The sequence below is a fragment of the Salvia splendens genome, chromosome 9 (genome assembly GCF_004379255.2).
Source record: "Salvia splendens isolate huo1 chromosome 9, SspV2, whole genome shotgun sequence".
Classification (NCBI taxonomy): domain Eukaryota; kingdom Viridiplantae; phylum Streptophyta; class Magnoliopsida; order Lamiales; family Lamiaceae; genus Salvia; species Salvia splendens.
In genome coordinates, this window is record NC_056040.1 from 13,807,168 (window position 1) to 13,829,939 (window position 22,772).

At 38.2% G+C, this 22,772-nt stretch overlaps 3 protein-coding genes and 1 pseudogene across 7 annotated transcripts; 2 read left to right on the forward strand and 2 right to left on the reverse strand.

Annotated features, from left to right (window-relative positions):
* Positions 1-1,871: 1,871 nt before the first annotated feature.
* On the forward strand, positions 1,872-9,625 carry LOC121747551 (topless-related protein 1-like). Of its 4 annotated transcripts, XM_042141604.1 has the most exons (27): positions 1,880-2,005; positions 2,299-2,410; positions 2,615-2,753; positions 2,850-3,029; positions 3,123-3,236; positions 3,310-3,468; positions 3,698-3,875; positions 3,961-4,081; positions 4,503-4,609; positions 4,703-4,877; positions 4,975-5,084; positions 5,179-5,248; positions 5,335-5,408; positions 5,495-5,590; positions 5,666-5,761; positions 5,916-6,043; positions 6,123-6,357; positions 6,468-6,626; positions 6,731-6,805; positions 6,978-7,127; positions 7,212-7,322; positions 7,403-7,582; positions 7,675-7,803; positions 7,896-7,991; positions 8,131-8,319; positions 8,407-8,573; positions 9,168-9,625. In XM_042141604.1, the coding sequence occupies exons 3-27, from the start codon at positions 2,674-2,676 to the stop codon at positions 9,376-9,378; spliced, it is 3,390 nt and encodes a 1,129-aa protein (XP_041997538.1). In that variant the 5' UTR covers positions 1,880-2,005; positions 2,299-2,410; positions 2,615-2,673; the 3' UTR covers positions 9,379-9,625. The 4 variants fall into 4 exon arrangements, with proteins under 4 accessions (XP_041997537.1, XP_041997539.1, XP_041997538.1 ...); XM_042141603.1 differs by having other exon boundaries at positions 1,872-2,410; XM_042141605.1 differs by lacking the exon at positions 2,299-2,410 and having other exon boundaries at positions 1,878-2,005.
* Positions 9,626-11,868: 2,243 nt separating this feature from the next.
* Positions 11,869-14,697, forward strand: LOC121746979 (prostatic spermine-binding protein-like). 2 transcript variants are annotated; one of them, XM_042140951.1, is made up of 4 exons: positions 11,869-12,096; positions 13,141-13,245; positions 14,036-14,088; positions 14,172-14,697. In XM_042140951.1, the coding sequence occupies exons 2-4, from the start codon at positions 13,156-13,158 to the stop codon at positions 14,503-14,505; spliced, it is 477 nt and encodes a 158-aa protein (XP_041996885.1). In that variant the 5' UTR covers positions 11,869-12,096; positions 13,141-13,155; the 3' UTR covers positions 14,506-14,697. The 2 variants fall into 2 exon arrangements, with proteins under 2 accessions (XP_041996885.1, XP_041996884.1); XM_042140950.1 differs by having other exon boundaries at positions 11,870-12,096; positions 13,118-13,245.
* A 136-nt stretch (positions 14,698-14,833) lies between these two features.
* On the reverse strand, positions 14,834-16,523 carry LOC121746978 (annotated as a pseudogene).
* Positions 16,524-16,828: 305 nt separating this feature from the next.
* LOC121746977 (pyrophosphate-energized vacuolar membrane proton pump-like) lies at positions 16,829-21,443 on the reverse strand. The gene is made up of 8 exons (XM_042140949.1): positions 21,071-21,443; positions 19,317-19,891; positions 18,863-19,242; positions 18,557-18,643; positions 18,136-18,466; positions 17,604-18,014; positions 17,462-17,521; positions 16,829-17,375 (listed from the first exon to the last, which is right to left on the reverse strand). The coding sequence occupies exons 1-8, from the start codon at positions 21,315-21,317 to the stop codon at positions 17,169-17,171; spliced, it is 2,298 nt and encodes a 765-aa protein (XP_041996883.1). The 5' UTR covers positions 21,318-21,443; the 3' UTR covers positions 16,829-17,168.
* Between the last annotated feature and the right edge of the window lie 1,329 nt (positions 21,444-22,772).

Genomic DNA, 22,772 nt, shown 5'->3' on the forward strand with positions numbered 1-22,772 from the left:
ATTGGGTGGACAGATTTTTTTTATAGTTAGTATTATTTTATTTTTAATAGGTGACGTGATTATTTGCCGTACATTTTTTGTACCCCAGAGTAAAATTTCTGTATCCGCCACTGTCTTCGTAAAAAAAAAACATGAGAAAAATAATTGTACAATTCCAAATGGGAGAGAACACTGAAAAATATTTGGGTTATGTGGTGGTCAACGTAGAAAAATGGAAATCGCTAATTTAAAATTTGAGTAAGATTCTAATTTCTAAATAATGTTTTCGATTAGAAGATTGTAGATAAATTTAATTATTCATGAAAAATTTGATATTACAATAAAATTATTTGAGTTGGTAAGATGAGCGTCTTGCTGACATAAACTAGTGATCAATGATCAAATTATAAATCCTTCCCAATTTTTAGCTCATACTCTATGCGTGCTCAATGTTGGGTGTAAAGCCTTATTTATTTTAGGCAATATAGTATTTTCTATGAATTTGTTTTATTTTTCATATTAGAGTTCTCTATATTTCTTATATAAGAGTTGTTTATTTGTTGTAAATTACATCCAAATGGAGTATTTTTCATATTAGAGTTCTCTATATTTCTTATATAAGAGTTGTTTATTTGTTGTAAATTACATCCAAATGGAGTACTTATATAGTGAAAATTTTGACTTAGCACTGCCCCCAGATATAGATGCATATTGTAGTGAAAACAATTCATAGGTTGATTTATTTTATATTTGTGATGGTACATATTTATATAATTATATTACTTAATCATCAATATTTTTGTCCTAATAGTCAATCCCATCATAAGTAAGTACTCCATCCATCCCATTGAATTATTACTTCTCTCTTACTTTACTCTCTATACTTTATACATAAAATAAAGTTGTATAAATTCTCATGTCGCACAAGGAATGAGTCATCTTCCTTGGAACGAATGGAGTAATATGGATTGTGTTCGTCAGCCGTTCCATAAACCATAAATTTATTTGTCATCACAATTTATTCACGGTCATTTTATTCATTCATAATTACTTAGTAGTACATAGTACAACATTATAATTATTTAAAACTCATACCCATTTATTTATTTATATTTGTATAGAACAAGAGAAATACTCCCTCCGTCTCATTAAATATGCAACATTTGCTTTTCAGCAAAAGATTTTATGTAGTGTTGTTTTGTGAGTTAATGAAGAGAGAGTAAAGTAAGAGAGAAGAAAAAAGTAGAGAGAGTATTGTTTCCATTTTTAGAAACGTTTCATTTTTAATGGGACAGACAAAAAAGGAAAACATTTCATTTCTAATGGGACAGAGGGAGTATAACTTTAGGAAAAGTATAATATTCTTAGTCCATCATAAACTAATTTTGCCAAGAATAATGATCATAATAAAAGTTTCAAAGTTATAAAAGTTTAAAAGTGCATACTATTATAATTATTTCAATAATAAAGAGATAGGATTGTCTAAAAATTAAATACGCTGTCCAAAAAAAGCCGGTCAATTTAAAGCGTCGAATATCACCGTCTCTCATATTTCCAGCAACAATCATATCATACGAAAAACTCAATCACAGCCGTTGAATGCAGCGCACGACTACGTCACAGGGGCCCACTCTCCCAAGCCCAGCCCATTCAGCGGTTCGAAAAGCTTCGTGTCTTACTGTGCACCGTGCGCGAAATGTAGGGTATCGCAACCCAGCTTGGAGCCAAAGATATCAAGCCGATTACTCGTAGCAAAATCAAGCCGGCTCAGTTGGGGTCCACATGACTGTACCTATCGTGATAAGCGCATCGACTAATTGATACGCATTGTTGCTTATCATCATCACTATTTTGCTCCTTCCAACAAAGGAACTCATTTATTTGTGCTGCAATCAAGGTTGTGATCCCCTTTCCTCCGTCGATATAGTTTAGAGAGAGAAACCCATTGGTTTTTTGTATGCATATCTGTGAGAGATTGAACCCTACTCTCACCTTGAGTTCAGTGTTCTCTGCTTCAGTTGATTTTGTAAAACTCTTCATCTTCTATTTTTAATTACATGTAATATTAATAAATACTTATGAAATTGGGAGTGTGCTTTTTTTGTACCACACTCTGGAATCTCTATTTTGAAGGGCTATATTTTCTATTTTTTCGCATTTTTTAAGCTCCAACTTTTCCTCACTTATTAGCTCATAGATGGTAATCTTGAAATTGCTTTTGGGGTTTCCTTTAAGTTCCCTTTTCCTTTGCATCTCGGATTCGATTTAAAGCCACTTTCGTTTGTGTGATTCTTTTCCATTATTTAACCTCGGATGCAGCAATTCTTTATCAAAATTTCGACCACATATTGTCGGTGCATGCTCAAGCGTGAAACCCTACATCCTATGCTGATCTTCCAGAAAAAAATTCAAGTTTTTCCCCTTAATTGAGGTGATCTAAAGGATCTAGGTTAATTCTGTGTTTTTTTCCTCTTGCCCTTTTTTTGGGGGAGGGTTTGTTTTGTATTGCTTTGTTTTTTCTTGTTTGTATTCTGTTATGTTGTACTACTAGTTCTTTTGCAGTTCATGTGAAGCAAAATTAAATGAAGGGATTGTTTCTGATTCGCCCTTGATTTTGCTTTTGGGTTTTTTGCAGATCTATTTCTGTAATCGCTTTTGAAAAGTTGCGCTGTGACTGAAGAATAGTTGATTGAGATGTCTTCTCTGAGTAGAGAACTTGTTTTCTTGATTTTACAATTCCTGGATGAAGAGAAGTTTAAGGAGACTGTTCACAAGTAGGTTTATTGTTTTAGTGATTTACATTTGTATGGTTCTTTTTTTTTTCTGTCTGTAAATTGTGCATTTCATATTTTTTACCCGTCTACTCATAGGCTTGAGCAGGAATCGGGGTTCTTCTTTAACATGAAGCATTTTGAGGATGAGGTGCACAATGGGAACTGGGAGGAGGTCGAAAGATACCTCTCTGGCTTCACGAAAGTGGACGACAATCGCTATTCGATGAAGCTGTTTTTTGAGATTAGAAAGCAGAAGTACCTTGAAGCATTGGATAAGTGAGATTCTAACACTCATTATTTAGAATCTGAATTAGCCATTAAGAGATTAGAGTGGGTAGATTTATCAATTGTATCTGTGTTGTTGTGTAGGCATGATCTGTCCAAAGCTGTTGATGTTCTTGTAAAGGATCTTAAAGTGTTTTCGTCTTTTAATGAAGAGCTTTTTAAGGAGATAACTCAGCTGTTGACGTTGGAGAACTTCAGGTACTTGTTCTTTTGTGATTGTTGGCAATCATTGTGACAGATGTTGAATATGTTTTGCTTGAATATGTCTCAGGGACAACGAGCAGCTCTCCAAGTATGGAGATACAAGATCTGCACGAGCTGTTATGCTAGTTGAACTGAAAAAGCTTATCGAGGCAAATCCATTGTTTCGTGACAAGCTGCAGTTCCCTAACCTCAAGAACTCAAGGCTCAGGACGCTCATTAATCAAAGGTAGACTTCAATTTGACACGTGAATCAATCGTAACTACATGATATTTTTAATGATTACAAGAGGTTTGGCTATGGACTGATATGTCTGATGTAGTTTAGTATTTAATGGTAACATGGGTAGGATTTATGCTTTGCCCCATGTTTTGTTGAATTAATATCTTGAAGCCCAAGGTGTTTAGGAGATCAGCGGTTTGGATAGAGGAGGTACTAATAATATTTACATATGCAGCTTGAACTGGCAGCACCAGCTTTGTAAAGCTCCCAAGCCGAACCCAGATATCAAAACACTCTTCGTGGATCATTCATGCGGACAGCCAAACGGTGCAAGCACGCCTTCTCAAGCAAACAACCCCCTGCTTGGAGGAGCAGTACCAAAGCCTGGAGGCTTCCCTCTTGCTGCACATGTGGTTTGAATTTGTATATCTTATTTAACTGATGGAGTTTTCTTGCTGTGACTTGTTATACTTACTGGCCCATGATTGATGATACCAGCCGTTCCAACCTATGCCTGTACCAGTCCCAACACCTCTTGCTAGTTGGATGTCCAATCCACCAGCTGGAACTCATCCAGCAGTTTCTGGTGGGCCTCTTCTTGGTTCTCCTCCGATTCCAGGTAGCACTCTCTCTTTATCAGTGACGAGGATCTAGATTATTTAAGATTCAAATCTCGCGATGCTTGCTAAGTTTTGTGCCTCGCAAGACACTATAATCTGTCTGGCTTGATTTGTTGAACATTCTAATATCAATAAACTTGAATTGCATATTGTGTCGAAGGATTGTCAGTATGGTTTGCAGTAGAGTGGTTTATATCGAGAGATCTGGAGATCTCTTATCTGAAGTTTTAACACTTGTATGATACGCACAGAGAAGTATATGGCAATTGCCATGCAAGTTTTATTGGTGATATATATGGGTCGGACAAACCGAGTTAATTAGATGTCCTAAATTGTTCCATGTTTCATAAAACACCCCTTAACCTTTGTGCTCACAAAACTTGCAAGATCTAAGTGTATTTCTTGTTGACTTTTGTACAGCTGGATTTAAGTATCCTAGGACTCCACCAAACCCATCTATCGATTTCCTATCTGGTGATTCTGATCATGTGAACAGAAGAACCAGGCCATTGGGGATTTCTGATGAGGTAATTAGATGTTACGAAGATCAAATTCTTCAGATGAGACAATTCGTTTTTGGTACATTCATCTGGTTATATTATGTGTGCTTTCATATGCAGGCAAGTCAGGCTAGTCTTCCTGTGAATATACAGCCTCTCTCGTTTCCTGGGATTGCTCACAGCCATACATTCAGCGCTCTGGATGATTTTCCAAAATCTGTAGCATGGACTTTTAGCCAAGGATCAACTCCTATGAGCATGGATTTTCATCCTGCCCAACAAACGTTACTTCTAGGTTGAGTTAACTGGATAAGATATATTTGTGATACTTTGTTGTTGTTTTTTTATTTGTCCAAAATGTTGAATCCATAGTCTATGTATGTATAAACCAGTTGGCACAAATGTGGGAGATATCGGGCTGTGGGAGGTTGGTTCAAGGGAGCGGCTCATGCAGAGAAACTTCAAAGTCTGGGATCTGAGCAAATGTTCCATGGCTTTTCAGGTTGCCACATATTTTCTTGAATGAAAAATACCGCAATGGTGTTTACAGAATTCATTTAGTTTCAACAAGGTTTTGACTTGTTTGTTTAATTCAGGCTAGTGTGGCAAAAGACGCTGGTGTCTCAATAAATCGTGTTATTTGGAGCCCTGATGGATCTTTGTTTGGTATGAGTTTAGATGATATATCTTCCAATACAAGAAATCCTAGAGGAAGCTATCTGATTTGTGATCTTTAATTTTATGCTTAATAGGTGTTGCATATTCTAGACACATCGTACAGATTTATTCATATCATGGGAAGAATGATGTTCGTCAGCATTTGGAGGTATTATATGATCATTCGACCTTTATTTACTTACTAGAAAGTATATGGTTTATTTGAGAAATTGCCACTGAGTACTTGTGTTCCAGATCGATGCTCATGTTGGTGCAGTAAACGATCTTGCATTCTCCCATCCCAATAAGCAGCTCTCGGTGATAACCTGTGGGGATGACAAGCTTATCAAGGTTGTTTAAGATACACTAGTTTGAAAGAATCGAACAGCGCCATGTGATATCACTCTCATTATCTTTAATTTCTAGGTCTGGGATGCCACCACTGGTGCAAAACAATATACTTTTGAAGGTCATGAAGCCCCTGTTTATTCGGTGTGCCCTCACAATAAAGACAGTATCCAGGTAATAAAGCATTATACCATTCTATTTTTATATAACTTGAAAATATCATGCCAATCTTTAGCCCCCTCATGACTAAGAATATCTATAGCATTGCTGTAGGGTTTATTAAGATCTTGTAGTGGTTATGATTTCTAATTTCTGTGTCATTTTCCAGTTTATCTTTTCTACAGCTTTAGATGGAAAAATTAAGGCATGGCTGTATGATAATCTGGGTTCTCGAGTTGATTATGACGCTCCTGGTCGATGGTGTACAACTCTGGCCTACAGTGCTGACGGAAAAAGGTTTTACCCTGTTGCTGCATTTTGATTTATTGTGAAATTGTCACTCAGCCATATTATAATTTGGCAATTTCTCTCTCAGGCTTTTCTCCTGTGGGACGAGTAAAGAGGGAGAGTCCCATATCGTGGAATGGAATGAAAGTGAAGGAGCTGTAAAGAGAATATATCAAGGCTTCCGAAAACGATCGTTGGGAGTAGTGCAGTTCGACACTGCTAAAAACAGATTTTTGGCAGCGGGTGATGATTTTTCCATCAAAATCTGGGATATGGATAACACTCAACTTTTGAACTGTATTGATACCGATGGAGGTCTTCCTGTGAGTTTCAATCATAGCTTCGTAATACACCCACACACACACCCTTGCATATATATTATGCGAAAAGCACTGCGCATTGTGCCTCAAATTTGCTTTTTCACCAATGCCAGGCAAGTCCTCGAATCCGCTTCAGCAAGAATGGGACACTGCTAGCTGTTTCTGCCAATGACAATGGGATCAAGATATTAGCAAACACTGACGGTTTCCGCGTACTACGTGCCTCTGAGAATCTGGCTTTCGATGCCTCGAGAACATCTGAAGGCGCCAAGGTAATTTCTTCAGACATATTTCCAACTACTTATTGTGAAAGGAGATTGTGAAGAAAAAAAAAGATGGAAAAAATGACTAAAGCTTTTCGTATTGTTACCTGCAGCCCGTTGTAAGCCCCATATCTGCAGCAGCTACAAGTAACATGGAACTTGCAGAGAGGGTGGCGGCCTCTGCAATGGTTGGTATTCCGCGGTTTTCTCCTTTCTGCTGCAAATGATGTGCTATTATTTAGACCATTAGTTGGAATTTTAAACACCCACTCATTCTGAATTTCGTTCTTGGTGGACTGCGCTTCGCCTTACTATTTGCAATTTGTGTGTGCTGAAAGCTTAGTCTTTGGTTTTTGTTAGAATCGTGATACGAGAGACCATGGTGATGTTAAACCTAGAATAGCAGCAGAGGATGCTAATGACAAATTAAAGAATTGGAAGCTTAGTGAAATCAACGAACCATCTCTGTGCAGGTCATCAAAACTTCCCGAACATTCAAAAGTAACAAAGGTATAATGTTCACTAATATGTAAGCGTCTAATGCATTTGTATTGGAGCTCTAACATATTCAAGCTGTTGGTCTCGTTGCAACAGATATCTAGGTTGACATATACGAATTCAGGCAATGCCATACTTGCATTAGCTTCAAATGCGATCCATTTGCTTTGGAAATGGCCACGGAGTGACCCTAATTTTAGTGGAAAGGTGAGAACAGAACTGAAGCTACTTCCCTCTTTAACTGTGAGTTTCAATCACTAATCGTTTTGAAACGATGCTCTCTGTAGGCAACCACTAGTGTTTCACCTCAGTTATGGCAGCCATCAAGTGGAATCTTGATGACCAATGATATGCCTGATGTGAACCCCGAGGAAGCTGTTCCTTGCTTTGCCTTGTCTAAAAACGACTCTTATGTAATGTCAGCCTCAGGGGGAAAAATCTCTTTGTTTAACATGATGACTTTCAAGGTGACTTGCAGCAATAGATTATGTTTCGTGTTTAGGTGTGCTCCTGCCCATGTGCATGGCTGTTCACCCCTCACTTTTTTGGATAATTGCAGACTATGACAACTTTTATGCCTCCGCCACCAGCAGCAACATCCTTAGCTTTCCATCCTCAAGATAACAACATAATCGCTATTGGGATGGATGACTCCTCAATCCAGATATTTAACGTTAGGGTGGATGAGGTATCTCATAAGCACATAATATCAGCATACATTGTCCTTGTGGCTAGTCCAAACAGTCTAGGTAGCTTATCGATAATATCCGCTTCTTGCAGGTTAAAAGCAAGCTTAAAGGACATTCTAAGCGTATCACAGGCCTTGCTTTCTCAAACACTTTAAATGTGCTTGTTTCATCGGGTGCAGATGCCCAGGTTTACAATTTTATCAAACTCATCTTTTGCTGCAACGCTGTTGCAGATAGAATGCATGATTTTGTTGTTAAGATTCTTGATGAGTATAGTCATATCTCTTATAGATGACGGCTGATTTTAATTTCTTGCCCCACTCCAGCTGTGTGTGTGGAGCTCTCTTGGATGGGAAATGCAGAAGTCCAGATTCTTGCAACTGCCGTCCCGGAGGTCGCCTGAGGCACCGTCTGAAACACGTGTGCAATTTCATCATGACCAGACGCATTTTCTGGTCATACACGAGACTCAACTTGCCATATATGAAACAACCAAATTAGACTGCATACATCAGGTAAAAGAAAATTCCATTGAAGGCACTGATCAAGAAAATCGCTTGAGGCAACATTCTCTTACACTCTAACTATATTTCTCCTTGCAGTGGGTACCGCCCGAATCTGCTGCCCCGATATCTCATGCCACGTTCTCGTGCGACAGCCAGCTGGTTTATGCTAGTCTGCTAGATGGTACCATCTGCATATTCAATGCTGCACACCTTCGCTTGCGGTGCCGTATCAGTCGTGCTGCTTATCTTCCTTCAAGTGTCAGGCAAGTCTCTTACATGATACTATGTTTTCGTGTTTCATTACCAAAGGGCTTCCAATCTGCCCTTTAGCTCTAGGTCATCTATATTCAGAATAAATGGAAGTATGAGACTGTGGATGCAGCGAAAAACAGATTTAGGTCTTTATATAATTTATACAAGAACCTAAATACGATATAAATTTGAAAGTATGAGGAACTCGATTTTAACAAGTAAAGTGCACCAACTCAATTTACAAAAGGAATAATTGCATCTAAAAGCATGACTTGCGTGTTTCATGGTTTATAGTATGACTAGTTCTTAGAGCTGAGAGAAAATAGAAAGATGAAAGACTACATAAACCGTCTTAGAACCAGAGTTTTAATCTGCATGAGTATGAAGGTGTTTAATTTTGCTAAATTTCGAATTGACTTTGTAATTGCCAAAATTTTGTATCGTGTATTTTTGTGAACCAATTTAAAAGGCATGTTAAGAGCCAAGAATATGTATAAAGTTCATGATAATACACTCTTACAGAATGACATTGTGTTTCTTTTGTAATATGTTTGCTGCAAGAAATCTTGTTCTTAAAATTGTGTGCTACTTTCGTCCTCTTGCAGCTCCAGCATTCACCCAACGGTGATAGCTGCACACCCACAAGAAGTGAATCAATTTGCATTAGGTCTGTCGGATGGCTCTGTCCATGTCATCGAACCTCATGCATCTGAGGCCAAGTGGGGTGTGCCTCCGCCCCCCGAAAATGGCTCCACAAGCAATGCCCCTGTCACTCCTTCAGTTGGAGCCTCATCCTCGGATCAGCCTCAAAGATGATCTACACGTAGCCCTTGAATTGCTCTCGATCTGGTATTTGTAGAGTGGCTCTGTGAGATCTTATCTTTTTGCTACACTGCTTTTGTTTACTTGACAGTTGAGGTGTTTATGTGATTACACTAAGTAGAAGTAATCTGGCACCCCATTTAAGACAAGAAAATATGTTCCAGACTGGACTAGAAGATCATGTTAATAATCCATGCACTTTTTACCGCTCGTTGCTTTTATAATGCTATTTTTGATTGAATTTTTTCGATATTATTTTAAAAATTTTAGTTGATGTTGTTTATTGCTTAGTTCAAGTCTCTTTAGATTTAATCGAACATTTAATCATGTTTTGATAGCTAGAGATGACCGTGCGAGAAAAATTTTAGTTGATGTTGAGCTTTTTTGGATCAATACTAGGGGTGTGCATTTGGGTTTCGGTTCGGTTTTTCGCCCTAACCGAACCGAACCTGAAAAACCGAATTTCGCCTAAAATTAAAACCGAACTGAAACCGAAAAATTGAAAACCGAAAAATCGAAAATCGAACTTAAAAATCCGAATTAAACCGAAAAACTGAAATTATATAAAAATTGAAAAATCGACGTGCGAGACAGTGGCGACCCGACGGCGGAGCATCACGTGTGGTGGAGAGTCGAGGCTGCAGGCGATTCTCGACGCGCAATGGCGGTCGTGGGATGAGCAAGCGGCGACTGAGGCGTCGGCGGAGATCGGCTAGCTCCAAGCCAAGCTCGACGACGGTACCTCCGAAACGACGGTCAATGGATTGACTCTACTCGTTGAGAGGAAGAGAGAGAAGTTAGGGTTATTCGTTTCAACCGAGATTTTGATTTGTGAGGGAGAAATGAAGGAGGGGTGAAGTAGACGGAGGGAGGTGTGGAGAAGGCGGTGTCGGAGGTTGCGGGACGCCGCCGCGAGGCGCGGGAAGGGCGGCTGCCCTGCGGCGTCGACGAGAGGGATGAGAGAGATGTAGGCGATCTAGGGTTTGAGATGATTTGGGGATTTTTGGAGTGGTAGGGAGGGAGTAGGCCGACGGATGGGGTATAGTAGGAGATTGGGCCATTTTTTTAAAATTGAATTGGGCCACTGAAAATAATTAATTTGTGCTCGGTTTTAAGAGTCATTGAGTGATTGAGTTTCCAATTAGGGTTTTACTTTTAGTTATAATTAAATAATAGTAACATATATATATAATATAAATAATTAAATAAATTCGGTTATTCGGTTTTTTTCTTCGCCTGAACCGAACCGAATTTCAAAATTTCGATTTGGTTCGGTTCGGATATTCGGTTTCCTGTTTTTTTGCTCACCCCTAATCAATACATATTTGCACTCGTTTCTTTTGAATCATTGGCCGAGCATCGCTTATGCTATGGCGTGAGTTTGGTGAGGTTTCTCGCCCTTGCGAATCAGCCTAGTGAGCCGGTGACGCGCAATGTGGCTGTCTTGTCCGCCACAGTGGGCTCGAGCTCATGTTGGGAATACTTACCTTATTCACACTCAATTTATATAACCTATTTATAACTATATAAAAGTCCAATTTTGAGCCTCTAATATAAGCATTTTTCAAAAATAAATTAGTACTAAACATTTATATATTTGTAACGGTTACACTACTTATTTAATAATATAATAAGCACCATATGATTTATCATTAGAAGGTTTGAATTGGCGGATTATCATTATATTTAATAATATAATAAGCACCATATTTACACTAATTATTTGTAAATATCACATTATTTACAACACAAAATGATGATTACACAATTAATAATACAGTAAGATATTTGTTGTTTCATTCGCATTGGTAGTAAATAAACAAATAATTTATGCAATTGAAATTGAATAAAGGTAGTAACTCATGCCTAATTCATCTTGTCTCCATTCTTTCACTTTGAAATCCTCTTATACTTTCCGCGTCATATCAAATCAAGATTCAAACAATCAAAGATAATAAGGTAAAGAGTGCATAGCGTCATTGTATGGTTAAATATGAGAGAAATATATCCAACGACAATGGTGATAGCAGCCTTGCTTTAGCTTGCATTTGAGATAGAAAGCCGATAAACATCTGTGCTAAGCACAAAAACCCTAATTGCAACTGCGGCTATTTATTTCGGGTTTGGAGAGTTTCTAAAAATTATTATTACAATTCTTAATAATGTGGAAGTTACAAATTTTTTAATTAGTGTGATTGTGGATTCAATGATGAATTATACCCCAAACTATTTTACTATTGATGCAAATGAAACAACATATATCATATTGTATTATTGTTATTTTGGAATGACGATTACACAATTAATAATACAATAAAATATTTGTTGCTTCATTTGCATCGGAAGTTAAATAAATATTGGTATATTTCATCATTGAATCCGCAATTACACTAATTAAAATATTTGTAACTGCCACATTATTAAGAATTGTAATAATAATAATTTTAGAAACTCTCCGAACGCAGAATAAATAGCCGCATTTGCCATTAGGGTTTTTGTGCTTAGCGCAGATGTTTATCGGCTTTCTATCTCAAGCTCAAGCTAAAGCAAGGCTGCTATCACCATGGTCGTCGGATATATTTCTCTCATATCTAACCATACAACGACGGCACGCACTCTTTACCTTATTATCTCCGATTGCTAAATTTTTGTTTGATATGACGCGGAAAGAATAAGAGGATTTCAAAGGGAAAGAATGGAGGCAAGGCGAAGGTGTGAGTTACTACCTTCATTTAATTTCAATTGTGTAAATTATTTATTTATTTCCTGATTTCCCAAACTAAAAAAATATTTCTTGTTGTTTTATTGTTGGATCTATTCGCACAGAAGGATGATTATTACAATTGTTACCCTATTTTTTCATCTGAATGTTTGTCCTTGTAGTCATGACAATGTATGTGTATTGATCATTCTATAATTTACTCCAGATCTTTAAAAGTGTATTAGTACTACTTTTCTAGCAATGGGATCGATATTGAGCATTTGCCTAATGCTTAAGAGCACTATACCATGATTCAAATTGCTTAGGCAGAAAAATAAATTCACATCTAATTCCTTCAATACTAGTTTTTTATACTATAAACAACCACCCTCACCACTTATTGTCCCACTTAGACACTGAAAATACCAAGGGATAGTTTGAAACAAGATCAATATGTTTTGAGGTCCAAATTATTTCATAGTTTTAACCGAGAATCTATATCCAAAAAATAAGATTGACAATTCATTATTAGTCTTTTAATTGTGTAAATGCAGCATGAGGAGTACAACATCAAGGGTCCAATTCCCTAAGATACAAAAAATTTCATGTTTTGTGTAGTTAATTTCAGCCCCAATGCGACGTGGTTTTATTTTACATGTTCAGTGCAATGTTTATTAACAATGAAATGAAGTTTTCTTAGGTAAATTTGATCCTTACTAAATTATTTTCCCAAATTAACCGAATGCCAATAGTGAATAGTTCAGAATTCAAATAATACTACTAAATCATATTCCAAAATTAGTCGATTGAATATTATCATAAACATGCCCCAGTTTGGGAGGTAGGCTAGGCTCCCTTCCTTTTTTCTCCTCCACTATTTGACCGTTTGACATAATTTTGAGTATTAATCACCAAAACCCTAGAATTTGTCTGTTCCTCCCTTGCCAACATACACTACACTGGCACTCAAATCCCTCTTTAAATATCTTGCTTTTTCCCCTAATTTTGTTCAATTTGTATTCGTTTCCGTAGAGGCTAACAGAGAGTGAAAGCAGATACGAATTGACGTTATGGATGTGGAAAAAATCTCTTCTGCTAATGCTGCTCTGCACAAAATGACGTGCTGTTCCATTCTTGGCCTCCTTTTGCTTCTTATAATGGTACATTCCCTCACCCCTTTACTCTACATTATTCTATTCTAGTAATTGTTCTGTGTTGCTTGTTTGTTCTTGCTTTCTGTAAGTTCTTTACTGAGAGAGGGAATGGCATTAAGTGAACAAAAATTAATAAGTAGCTAATTGAATCTGCATTTGAATTAGTTTAGTTTATTCTTCATCATTGCTTAAATCTGTGCGACTCTATTTGGCCTAGTTTATGTTTCTCTCAAGAATTGATTTTTACTAGGATAAGATGCTATATGGAGTTTTGTTTTGATAACTGCAGCAGAAAATGGTCCCTGATTTAATTGAGAACGCAGATTTGATCCATGAATTCAAAGATTTGTTCAACCCTTATTTGAATTGGTATATACATATGAAATGAAAGCTGTCTGTTTTGATGCTTCTGATTAGTCTTGCTCTGGTCGAACAAATTGATTTTCTGTTGAGATACTATGAAAGAATCTTATATCGAAGGTCGATTTATCTTACTTCAAATATCTCTGGTGTTTTGGCTTGGGACGAATAAACGAACCCTAAAAGGATTTTATCTCTTACTCACTTGTAGCTCTTGTTAAATCTTTGGTTTAACTTTAAGAATTGTTTTCTGTTGATATTCTGTGAAAATATAGCATCACAAATGCTAAATTGGCTGTATTCGTCTTCGTTGTTGATTGACATCACAAATGGAAAATCTAAAGCAAGCATGGATTTTGGTTGTGTTTAGTTTATTGTGCTTGTATTCGTCTCTGTTGTTGATTGACATTGTTGGATTGGAGTTGTTTCTCTCCAGAGTGGGACCCTGCTCGCTGATACAGACGTTGTACCATCCCTGACGAATACAAGGTACTGCGAATTCTTCTTTGTTTGAGACTTTTGAAGTTGTATTGCGTACTAAGCCATGGTGTGTGTATTTGCTCCACTTACAGATTCCCATTCGGTGATCTTAAAAAAGACACAGAGACGGAGGAGAACAAAGATGCTGGTGAGAGTGACGACGATGATGAAGACGACGAAGCCAGTGATGATGATGACAGTGATGAGGATGACGACGATTACTCTGGAGATGGGGGTGATGACGATGATGTAGACTCTGATGATGAGGTTGAGCCCAATGGTAATGCAGGGAGTGATGATGAAGATGATAGCGATGACGATGAAGATGATGATGGAGGCGAAAGCGATGATGATGGAGATGACGATGATGACAGTGATGATGATGAAGAAGATGACGAGAAACGGCCATCAAAGAAGAAGAAGTGAGATGTTAGGTTTCTGTTCTGTTTTCAGCTATAGCAAGTAGCATTTTTAAATGGTACTCTGTTTTGGTCATATTGACTGAAATTATGTTGTTTGGTTTATTTTAGACATTACACCATTTCATTGGAGAGTGAATTGAAACATGTTACTGGCCATGACATGTTACTATCTATGAATTAAATTATCATTTTTTCATCTTTTTTGTTTGATAAATTTATCTTCATCAGTGAAAGGACTTATAATGTTACTGTACTAAAATATGTACTATAAATCTACTCATAACGTGCAATAAAGACTGTTAGGAAGTGAAAATTTCATGCCAATCATCATATCTTGTCAAGAGCAGCTTGAAACATTTTCCATTAAACTAAAATAAATAGGTTATACACCACAACTCTTTGCTCATTTCTGTAATATAACTATCATCATTCAAGACTAAAGTCCCACATTCCCCAACTGTTGGATGTTCTTGAACTTCTGCTGCTTAGGATACACTCATCGTGGATACGAGGTCGATTCTGACTGCCGAATCAACAACCATGGATGTGCTAAAAGTAAATTGAATACCTACCACCGAGAAAAGAAGAACGAGGCTATAGACAAAACTAACCAGAAATATACTCCATCCGTCCCTGAAAAGTATGAACTATGTCCTTTTTAATTCGTGCCAAAAAGTATGAATTTTCTGATTTTGGAAATCCAACTACACTACTAATAATGTGGACTCCACTCTCCACTAACATTACTTCCACTATTCTTTATCTTCCTCTCTTTTCTATTACCAATTATGCATTAGAACCCGTGTCCACTGTCCAACCAAAAGTTTATATTTTTCAGGGGTGGATGGAGTATCAAACTATCTTGCATATTGATAAACATGCAAACATGTTAGATTTGGAAGGTCAACTCTATAATACTACTACAGAAAATATTAGTAGTACATTTGATCTGGAAAGTGATGAGTTAGAATGTGATAGTATAAGCTAATGAGTCGTAGCAATGCCAAACAAAGAGAAAGCATGCAAAGATTTGAGCGCCTTCATCCCCCTTTAGTATCAATCAGTTACAGGAATTTAGTAGTAGAACATATTATTTGACTCTCTCATGGAGAAATGATTATATATATGGCTGCATATTGCAATCCATCTAATATCCTACTTCATAAGAATCTACATATCAATGTGTTTACTTTGTGTGATATGATGGATAGATAAAACATAGGCTTATATGAGCAAATAAGTTTGAAATTAATCAATCCATCAAAGCGAGTGATTCAATTATCTGCAAATGAAGATAATTTTCAGTTTCAGCTGAATGGCAATCGAATCGTTCTGCAAATCTTAAATTGCAATTCATCAAATTCAGATACAAGAAAAGCAATCAAATAAATAAAATTCAAATTCAAGTAACAATTTTATCTACCTCAAGTTATCCAGGTAGCTTTCCTGATCGAAAAATGGCGAATTTTGATTTCTCCGAATACTGATACTCAATTCCATTGCTCTGCAGGAGCCCTTCAATCAAAATTTTCGCTTCATCGGGGTCGGAGCTCTCGCATTCGACCTCATAACACGTGCCGAAGCTGTAGAGCGTCTCATCGACTTCTAATCTGACCCCATTCCACTCGTAAACCCCTCTCACGTTCCCAAACAGGCCAAACCCTTCCCGCCCAAACCGAACTCCTCCCTCACCCTCCTGATTATGTCGGACGGCTCAATGAGGAGGAGCCTCGATGGATCGGCGGCGCAATGGCGGCCGACGGTGGGGTCGAGAGGCTCCTCCTGCCCCTCGATGCGGCTAATTCCGCCTGAAATTTGGGGCTTCGATTTTAGAGAGAGAACGCAGCGGGAGTCGAGGTCGTAGAAGCGGATGCGGAGGGCGGCGAAGCTGGACGCGAGCTCCGCGTTGGGGCCGTCGAAGAAGAGGTTCTCTTGGAGGTGAGTGCGGCGGTGGTAGGCAGAGAGAACGGCGGAGGACGGGAGCCGGAGCTTAACTTCAATTTCCATTTTATTTTATTTGGATTTGAATAGTGAGATAATAGTCTAATGAAATGGTGGTTGGGAAAGGAGAAAACGGTTGGAATTGAACCGGTGCGGATCTTTTATGTGGATCCGGGTTAGAAGATGCGACCTAGTATATTATACACCTCATTTAGTTTTCTACTAGTAGTAATTATTTTTTGATTGAGCCACAAAATTATACTCCCTCTATCATTAATTGACTGATCTCGGGATTTAGAACAATCAAAACGAATGTTGTGTGTTATATGACTTAGTGGTAATCTTCACTAATCATTGTGTTATAAAAAAACGAATGCTTCACAAAATTGAAGTAAAAGTCCAAATCCATTCCAATCCGCCATTAAGGTGCGAACTTCATACTCAAAAATCACACATAAAAAATATAAAGAACAGTTAAATTTTGGCAAAAGAAAATTCATGAAGCTCAATGGATCCATGTTGCCGACCAAAAAAAGACTAGAGAGCTAGTATATGTCAGGAAATGACACAACAAAATAGGAACTACGACAGGATGTGGTGGATTTGGATGACCTCCTCCACCACAATTATCATCACCTCTCATCGGAATAACACAATCTAACTACCCCCTAACTCGTACAACCGCAGAAGGTATAAACCACACAGTGTAAGCAGGCATTTGACTCTTCACAAGAGTTTGAACAGCAGACCGCCGTGGGTTGCGAAGAAGGGAGCAAACACGAGTGACTCCACAGCCATCAGCTTTATCAGAATGTTCAGCGACGGGCCTGAAGTGTCCTTCAGAGGGTCTCCAATGGTGTCACCAATCACTGCCGCCTTGTGCGGCTCGGATCCCTTTGGCCCCAGAGTCTGTGCATGCTCCGAAGCACCAGCCTACAAGATACATACGCCCGAGTGTTAGACAACAAATACAAATCTAAACTGGAGAGAACAGGAAACTCGCGAGAGCAGGTCACTACCTCGATGTACTTCTTTGCGTTGTCCCATGCACCACCGGTGTTGGATGCAGAAATCGCAATCTGTATGTAGGTATAGATGAGTCGAAGGAGATAACATTTAAACATCAAGCATTAATATCAACACGAGAAGAAGAGATCATACCTGGACACCAGAAACGAGTGAACCAGCAAGAACGCCAGAGAGGGTCTCGACGCCAAAAAAGGTGCCGACTATCAGGGGTGTGAGCATGACTAGGGCGCCAGGGGGGATCATTTCCTTAATTGAAGCGTCGGTGGAGATCTTCACACATGTAGCATAGTCAGGCTTGCCAATACCCTCCATGAGACCAGGGATGGTGTTGAACTGCCTGCGGACTTCCTCAACCATCTTCAAAGCTGCGCTTCCCACACTCTTCATGGTCATGGCAGAGAACCAGTAAGGAAGCATAGCTCCGACGAGTAGTCCAATGAAGACTTTAGGGGTCAGAACATCAACGGATGAGATTCCAGCACGGCTCACAAAGGCACCAAAGAGTGCCAACGAGACAAGTGCAGCAGACCCAATGGCGAAACCCTGGAAACAAAATTAAGAGAGTTAAGTAACAGTGTACCATCCAGCAAGTGCACATGTAGAGAGCATGTTGCATGTGATTTGATAGGGAAATGTGGCATATGACAATATCCTTTTTCAAGACCTTTCCAATAGCAGCGGTGGTGTTCCCAGCAGCATCAAGGGCATCAGTCCTCTCACGAATCCTGTGGCTCATGCCAGCCATCTCAGCGATACCTCCAGCGTTATCACTGATGGGGCCGTAAGCATCAATGGCTAACCCAGTAGCAATCGTGCTTAGCATTCCCAGAGCTGCTACAGCAATACCGTACATAGCAGCAAATGTGAAACTAACAAAGATGCTAGCTGCAATGGCAAAAATGGGAATAATGACTGATTTGTATCCCAAGGCAAGGCCAAATATAACGTTGGTTGCAGCACCGGTTCTGCAGGAATCAGCAACATCTTGGACAGGGCTGCACATAAACATCAATAAAAGTTTTAAACACCCATTTTCAAAAGAAATCATAAATAGTTTTTAAAGAAACAGACAGTCATATTTGCACCTGTAGGCATTGCTGGTGTAATATTCGGTCACAAATCCAATTATAAGTCCAGCCCAAAGTCCAACACAAACGCAAAGGAATAGCTGCCTGCAATGTTACATTGAATTAGCACACAACTTCCAAACAAAGCCACAGACAGATGCCAGGATTAAATTAATGCACAATAGGCAGAAAATACGAAATATTTGTATCTGTGAGCCTTGCAACTAAAGAGACAGAAAAGGTTGGTGATCTACAAAATGAAATGCAACTGTCCACTAGAGAAGAACAAATTTAATGTTTGTAGCAGAATAAGAGCATATTTACCAGTTTTGCACATCTTTCTGAACACCAAAATTGAAGATTGTGAATGATGACGGCAAGCATGTCCAGGTAACAATTGCAATTCCAATAGTCATAAAAATAGTGGATATGATTAGTTGCTTCTTCAATGCTGGTTCAATCTCCTTGACAGCCTTTATCTCAAAAAAGTCAGTAGCAAAGAGAGTAGTGATTAAGCAGACCAGGATACCCATGGAACTAATAAGCAAAGGATAGCACATTCCAGTGAAGTCATGAGAAATTCCAAAAGATGATATCGAAGCCACAACAAGAGCAGCACAAGATGACTCAGCGTATGAACCAAAAAGATCAGACCCCATTCCAGCAATATCTCCAACATTGTCACCAACATTGTCAGCAATCACCTGAGGGAAAAAAAAGACATCAGTACAATCTTCTTGCAAAAAATATTAATTTCAGGGATGAATAGGGTGCTTACAGCAGGGTTCCTCGGATCATCTTCCGGGATATTCCTTTCAACCTTTCCAACAAGATCTGCACCAACATCAGCAGCCTTGGTGTAAATACCACCACCAACTCTTCCGAACAAAGCCATGGAGGATCCACCAAGCCCATATCCAGTGATTGCCTCGAAAAGTCCTTCCCAGTCATCACCATAGTAAATCTCGAATAGATTGATGGTAATGTATAAAACCAATAGGCCATTTGCAGCAAGCAGAAAACCCATAACTGCACCAGATCTGAAAGCAACAATGAAAGCTTTCCCAACACCCTTTCTAGCCTCCAATGTTGTCCTTGCATTTGCATAGGTTGCAATTTTCATCCCCAGGAAACCAGAAATGACAGAGGTGATGGCACCAAGCAAGAAGGAAACTGTACTGAAGATAGCAGTTGCAAGAGCAGGTTTGCAAAGCTTTTCCTGATCATAAGTGCAGGGCCGGAAACTTGTGCTGAAACCCTCAACTGAGCCCAGGAAGAGGAAGATGAGGATTGCGAAAGCAACCATGAAAATTCCCACATATTGGTACTCAGTAAACAAAAAGGATGTAGCACCTGTAAAACCAGAAAAAAAAACATTAGTCCCAGCTAAAGCAAATTTATCATGTTTAACTGAACAATTAAGGAACACATAAAAGTCAATTAAACAATTTAGGTAGCCCAAAATTGAACAAAAATGCTTTGCAATGAAGTAAGTTATCTTCTCAAGTAAAAAAGGTAATAGAGAAAAACTGCATAGAACAACCCAGGAGCATAGCTGCATAAGCACCTCACATGCTCCAAGAGAGGCATCACCATAAAGTATTCCTGTTTTACTAATTGTAAGAATTAGCCACTTGAATTTTTTAATTCATGTAAGAGTAAGACAATAAGAAGCCAACTCCCAAGTTATCCCTGGACGATGAGTGCATTAGTATATTAATTAATACAACCTTCCCAAGATTTTGGCACCATAGAGGAATAAAAAATAAAGCGCAGAGGTAATAACGTAGGAAAATAAGATCCGTTTAGATTCTCATTGCCACGTCATATATATACCAGCAATAAATAGAGTAAAACCATAGAGCACAAATCATAAATCGGCGACCAAGAAACCCTAAGATTTAAATCCGCCGCCACGATAATAAATCATAATGAGAAAAGTACCTAGAAATATTTAAAATAAAAAATCAAAATATTAAATGTAAGAGGATAGAGCTGAAACCTCTATTAAACTATATTAACCTCTGTCGGTGATCATAAATTTTGATCCAGCTCTGAAGTTTCAAGCCAAAAACGAAACTTGAAGGGTGAAAATATAACTTTGTAATTCCTTAGTAAATGAAGAAGGAGATTTGGCCATAAATATCTTAAACTAATAATCTAATACCTTTAACTGCAAATCTGCAAAAGAAATGATTGTGGATACAAAATCACGTTTGCAGCTAAAACAATACTATCACTTAACATCTTATAAATCAGCAACCCAAACCATAAATATAAAAAAAAAATTCTAGAAACCACAGCTAACAAAACACCGGCTTTACTCAAAAAATAATTAGGCAAAAAAAGTTGAAAATAAATAAACTTTCACTATCCTTGCAACTTATCAGCAGTCAGTAGCAAAAAACAGAGCTCAAAATCAAGTAGCAAGCAAGCAAGCAGAAACAACCATACTTACACACAACGAAACATAAAAAATTAACCAAAACACAGATCTAGGCGAATTGAAGAGAGATCTGTAGCAACTCTCACCCTCAGAAATGGCGTTCTGGATCTCGGCGCACTTGGCGACGACGTTGTGGTCATTAATGCCTTCCTCCTCTTCAATCAAATAGTCAGCGTTCCCATTCTTCCCGTTCTTCACCGCGGCGTCTCCCGAGCGGTCCACCGAGACCTTGACGCGGGAGACGAAGAACCACTGCACGAGCGAGAAGATGATTCCGATGACTGCGCACACCGGAATCACGATCTCGGTCCCCAGATCTGAAAGCAATGCCATTCTCTTCGGAACCCTAACTAGCTCGCCGGAATATACCGGAATAATTGAAGAAAAAAGAGGAAACAAAAAATTGAAATAAAAAGAGCGGCGAGAGAATGAAAGTGACAGAAAGAGGTCTCGCGAATTTGAGGAGGTTTTCGAGCAACGCCTGTCAAGGATATTTATAGGATAAGTAAAATTCTTCTAGTCGAAGGTACTGCTACTCTACTTGAAGGTGCACCGTCTTACTATGGATCCTTCGGTAGCGCAGGTTGACGTGTCAAATTATCCGCAGTAAGTTTGTGCATTATTATTAATTAATTATTTATTCATATAGGTGTCTTGTACTACTAGTTGATTAGTGGTTGTTTATGCAGAATAACCCAACTACAAAAAGACATTACTTTAGAAAAGAGGTGTTTATCCCTTCGAAAAAAAATGGAAAAGGAAAAAGAAAATTAAAGTGCTGGCATATTACTTTGGATAAGATAAACTCATCCAGTAATAATAGCCTTATTGGCATGTCAGCAATGACAAATCACTCTAAGCTAGTTACAATTAAAATGGTCACGTTTATGGCTGTGAAAATATATCGAAATACCGCACTTATCGTACCGAAAAAATACCGAAAATTCTAGTTACAATTAAAATGGTCACGTTTAGGGCTGGAAAAATATATCGAAATACCGCACTTACCGTACCAAAAAAATACCGAATTTTCGGTATACCGTACTTTTCGGTACGGTATCATACCGTACCGACAGTTTTAGGTACGGTAAAGGTATGCATTTTGTATATACTGCGGTATACCGCGTTATACCGCATCATACCGCAAATGTACGGTATATATCGCAAATAACACGGTATACCGAAAATCACGGTATACCGCGGTATACCGCATATTGCGGTATACCGAAATCACAGTACGGTATACCGACAAAAGCGATACGGTAACGATATCTAAATTTTGGTATACCGACAAAAGCGGTATGGTAAAGGTATGGTTTTTGGTCATACCGCAGGATACGGTACGATATGCGATATGACCATTTCGGCGCGGTATACCTTACCGTTCCAACCCTGACTCACGTTTAAGGGAAAATGTCTAAATGTATTGTAGCCTCTTGATTCTTAAAAAAATTTCTTGAAGATCTTTTTTTTTTGTTCAAATATTGTATACGGCTTTTAGAAAATATGTTAATATACTATACGTCGATACTATAAATAAAACTGGTACGTCGATACTATAGGACGAGCTTATATCAGTTCATTTTTATTTTCACTTTTTCATATGAAAACTAATATCATGATTAATAAAACCCAATTTTGGATAGTTTACCTCCACTGCATTTATTGTGGATTATTGGAATTTATTTAAGACAATGAAACGTAATGGATAATGGATAATTATACATAATCAAATACAAATAAGCATATATATATGATTAGGGAAATTTAATCTTTTTGTAAGTTCAA

Excerpts from the sequence above, each read along its gene's own strand:
- LOC121746977 (XM_042140949.1), bottom strand. The coding sequence starts at position 21,317 with ATGGCATTGCTTTCAGATCTGGGGACCGAGATCGTGATTCCGGTGTGC. Across the intron at positions 18,015-18,135 it reads CCACCGCTGCTATTGGAAAG|GGTTTCGCCATTGGGTCTGC; the intron begins GTCTTGAAAAAG and ends TTTTGTTTCCAG. Across the intron at positions 17,522-17,603 it reads CACTCGTTTCTGGTGTCCAG|ATTGCGATTTCTGCATCCAA; the intron begins GTATGATCTCTT and ends ACCTACATACAG.
- LOC121747551 (XM_042141603.1), top strand. The coding sequence starts at position 2,674 with ATGTCTTCTCTGAGTAGAGAACTTGTTTTCTTGATTTTACAATTCCTG. Across the intron at positions 4,082-4,502 it reads TGGTTCTCCTCCGATTCCAG|CTGGATTTAAGTATCCTAGG; the intron begins GTAGCACTCTCT and ends ACTTTTGTACAG. Across the intron at positions 7,323-7,402 it reads ACCCTAATTTTAGTGGAAAG|GCAACCACTAGTGTTTCACC; the intron begins GTGAGAACAGAA and ends TGCTCTCTGTAG.
- LOC121746979 (XM_042140951.1), top strand. The coding sequence starts at position 13,156 with ATGGATGTGGAAAAAATCTCTTCTGCTAATGCTGCTCTGCACAAAATG. Across the intron at positions 13,246-14,035 it reads TCCTTTTGCTTCTTATAATG|AGTGGGACCCTGCTCGCTGA; the intron begins GTACATTCCCTC and ends GTTTCTCTCCAG. Across the intron at positions 14,089-14,171 it reads CCATCCCTGACGAATACAAG|ATTCCCATTCGGTGATCTTA; the intron begins GTACTGCGAATT and ends CTCCACTTACAG.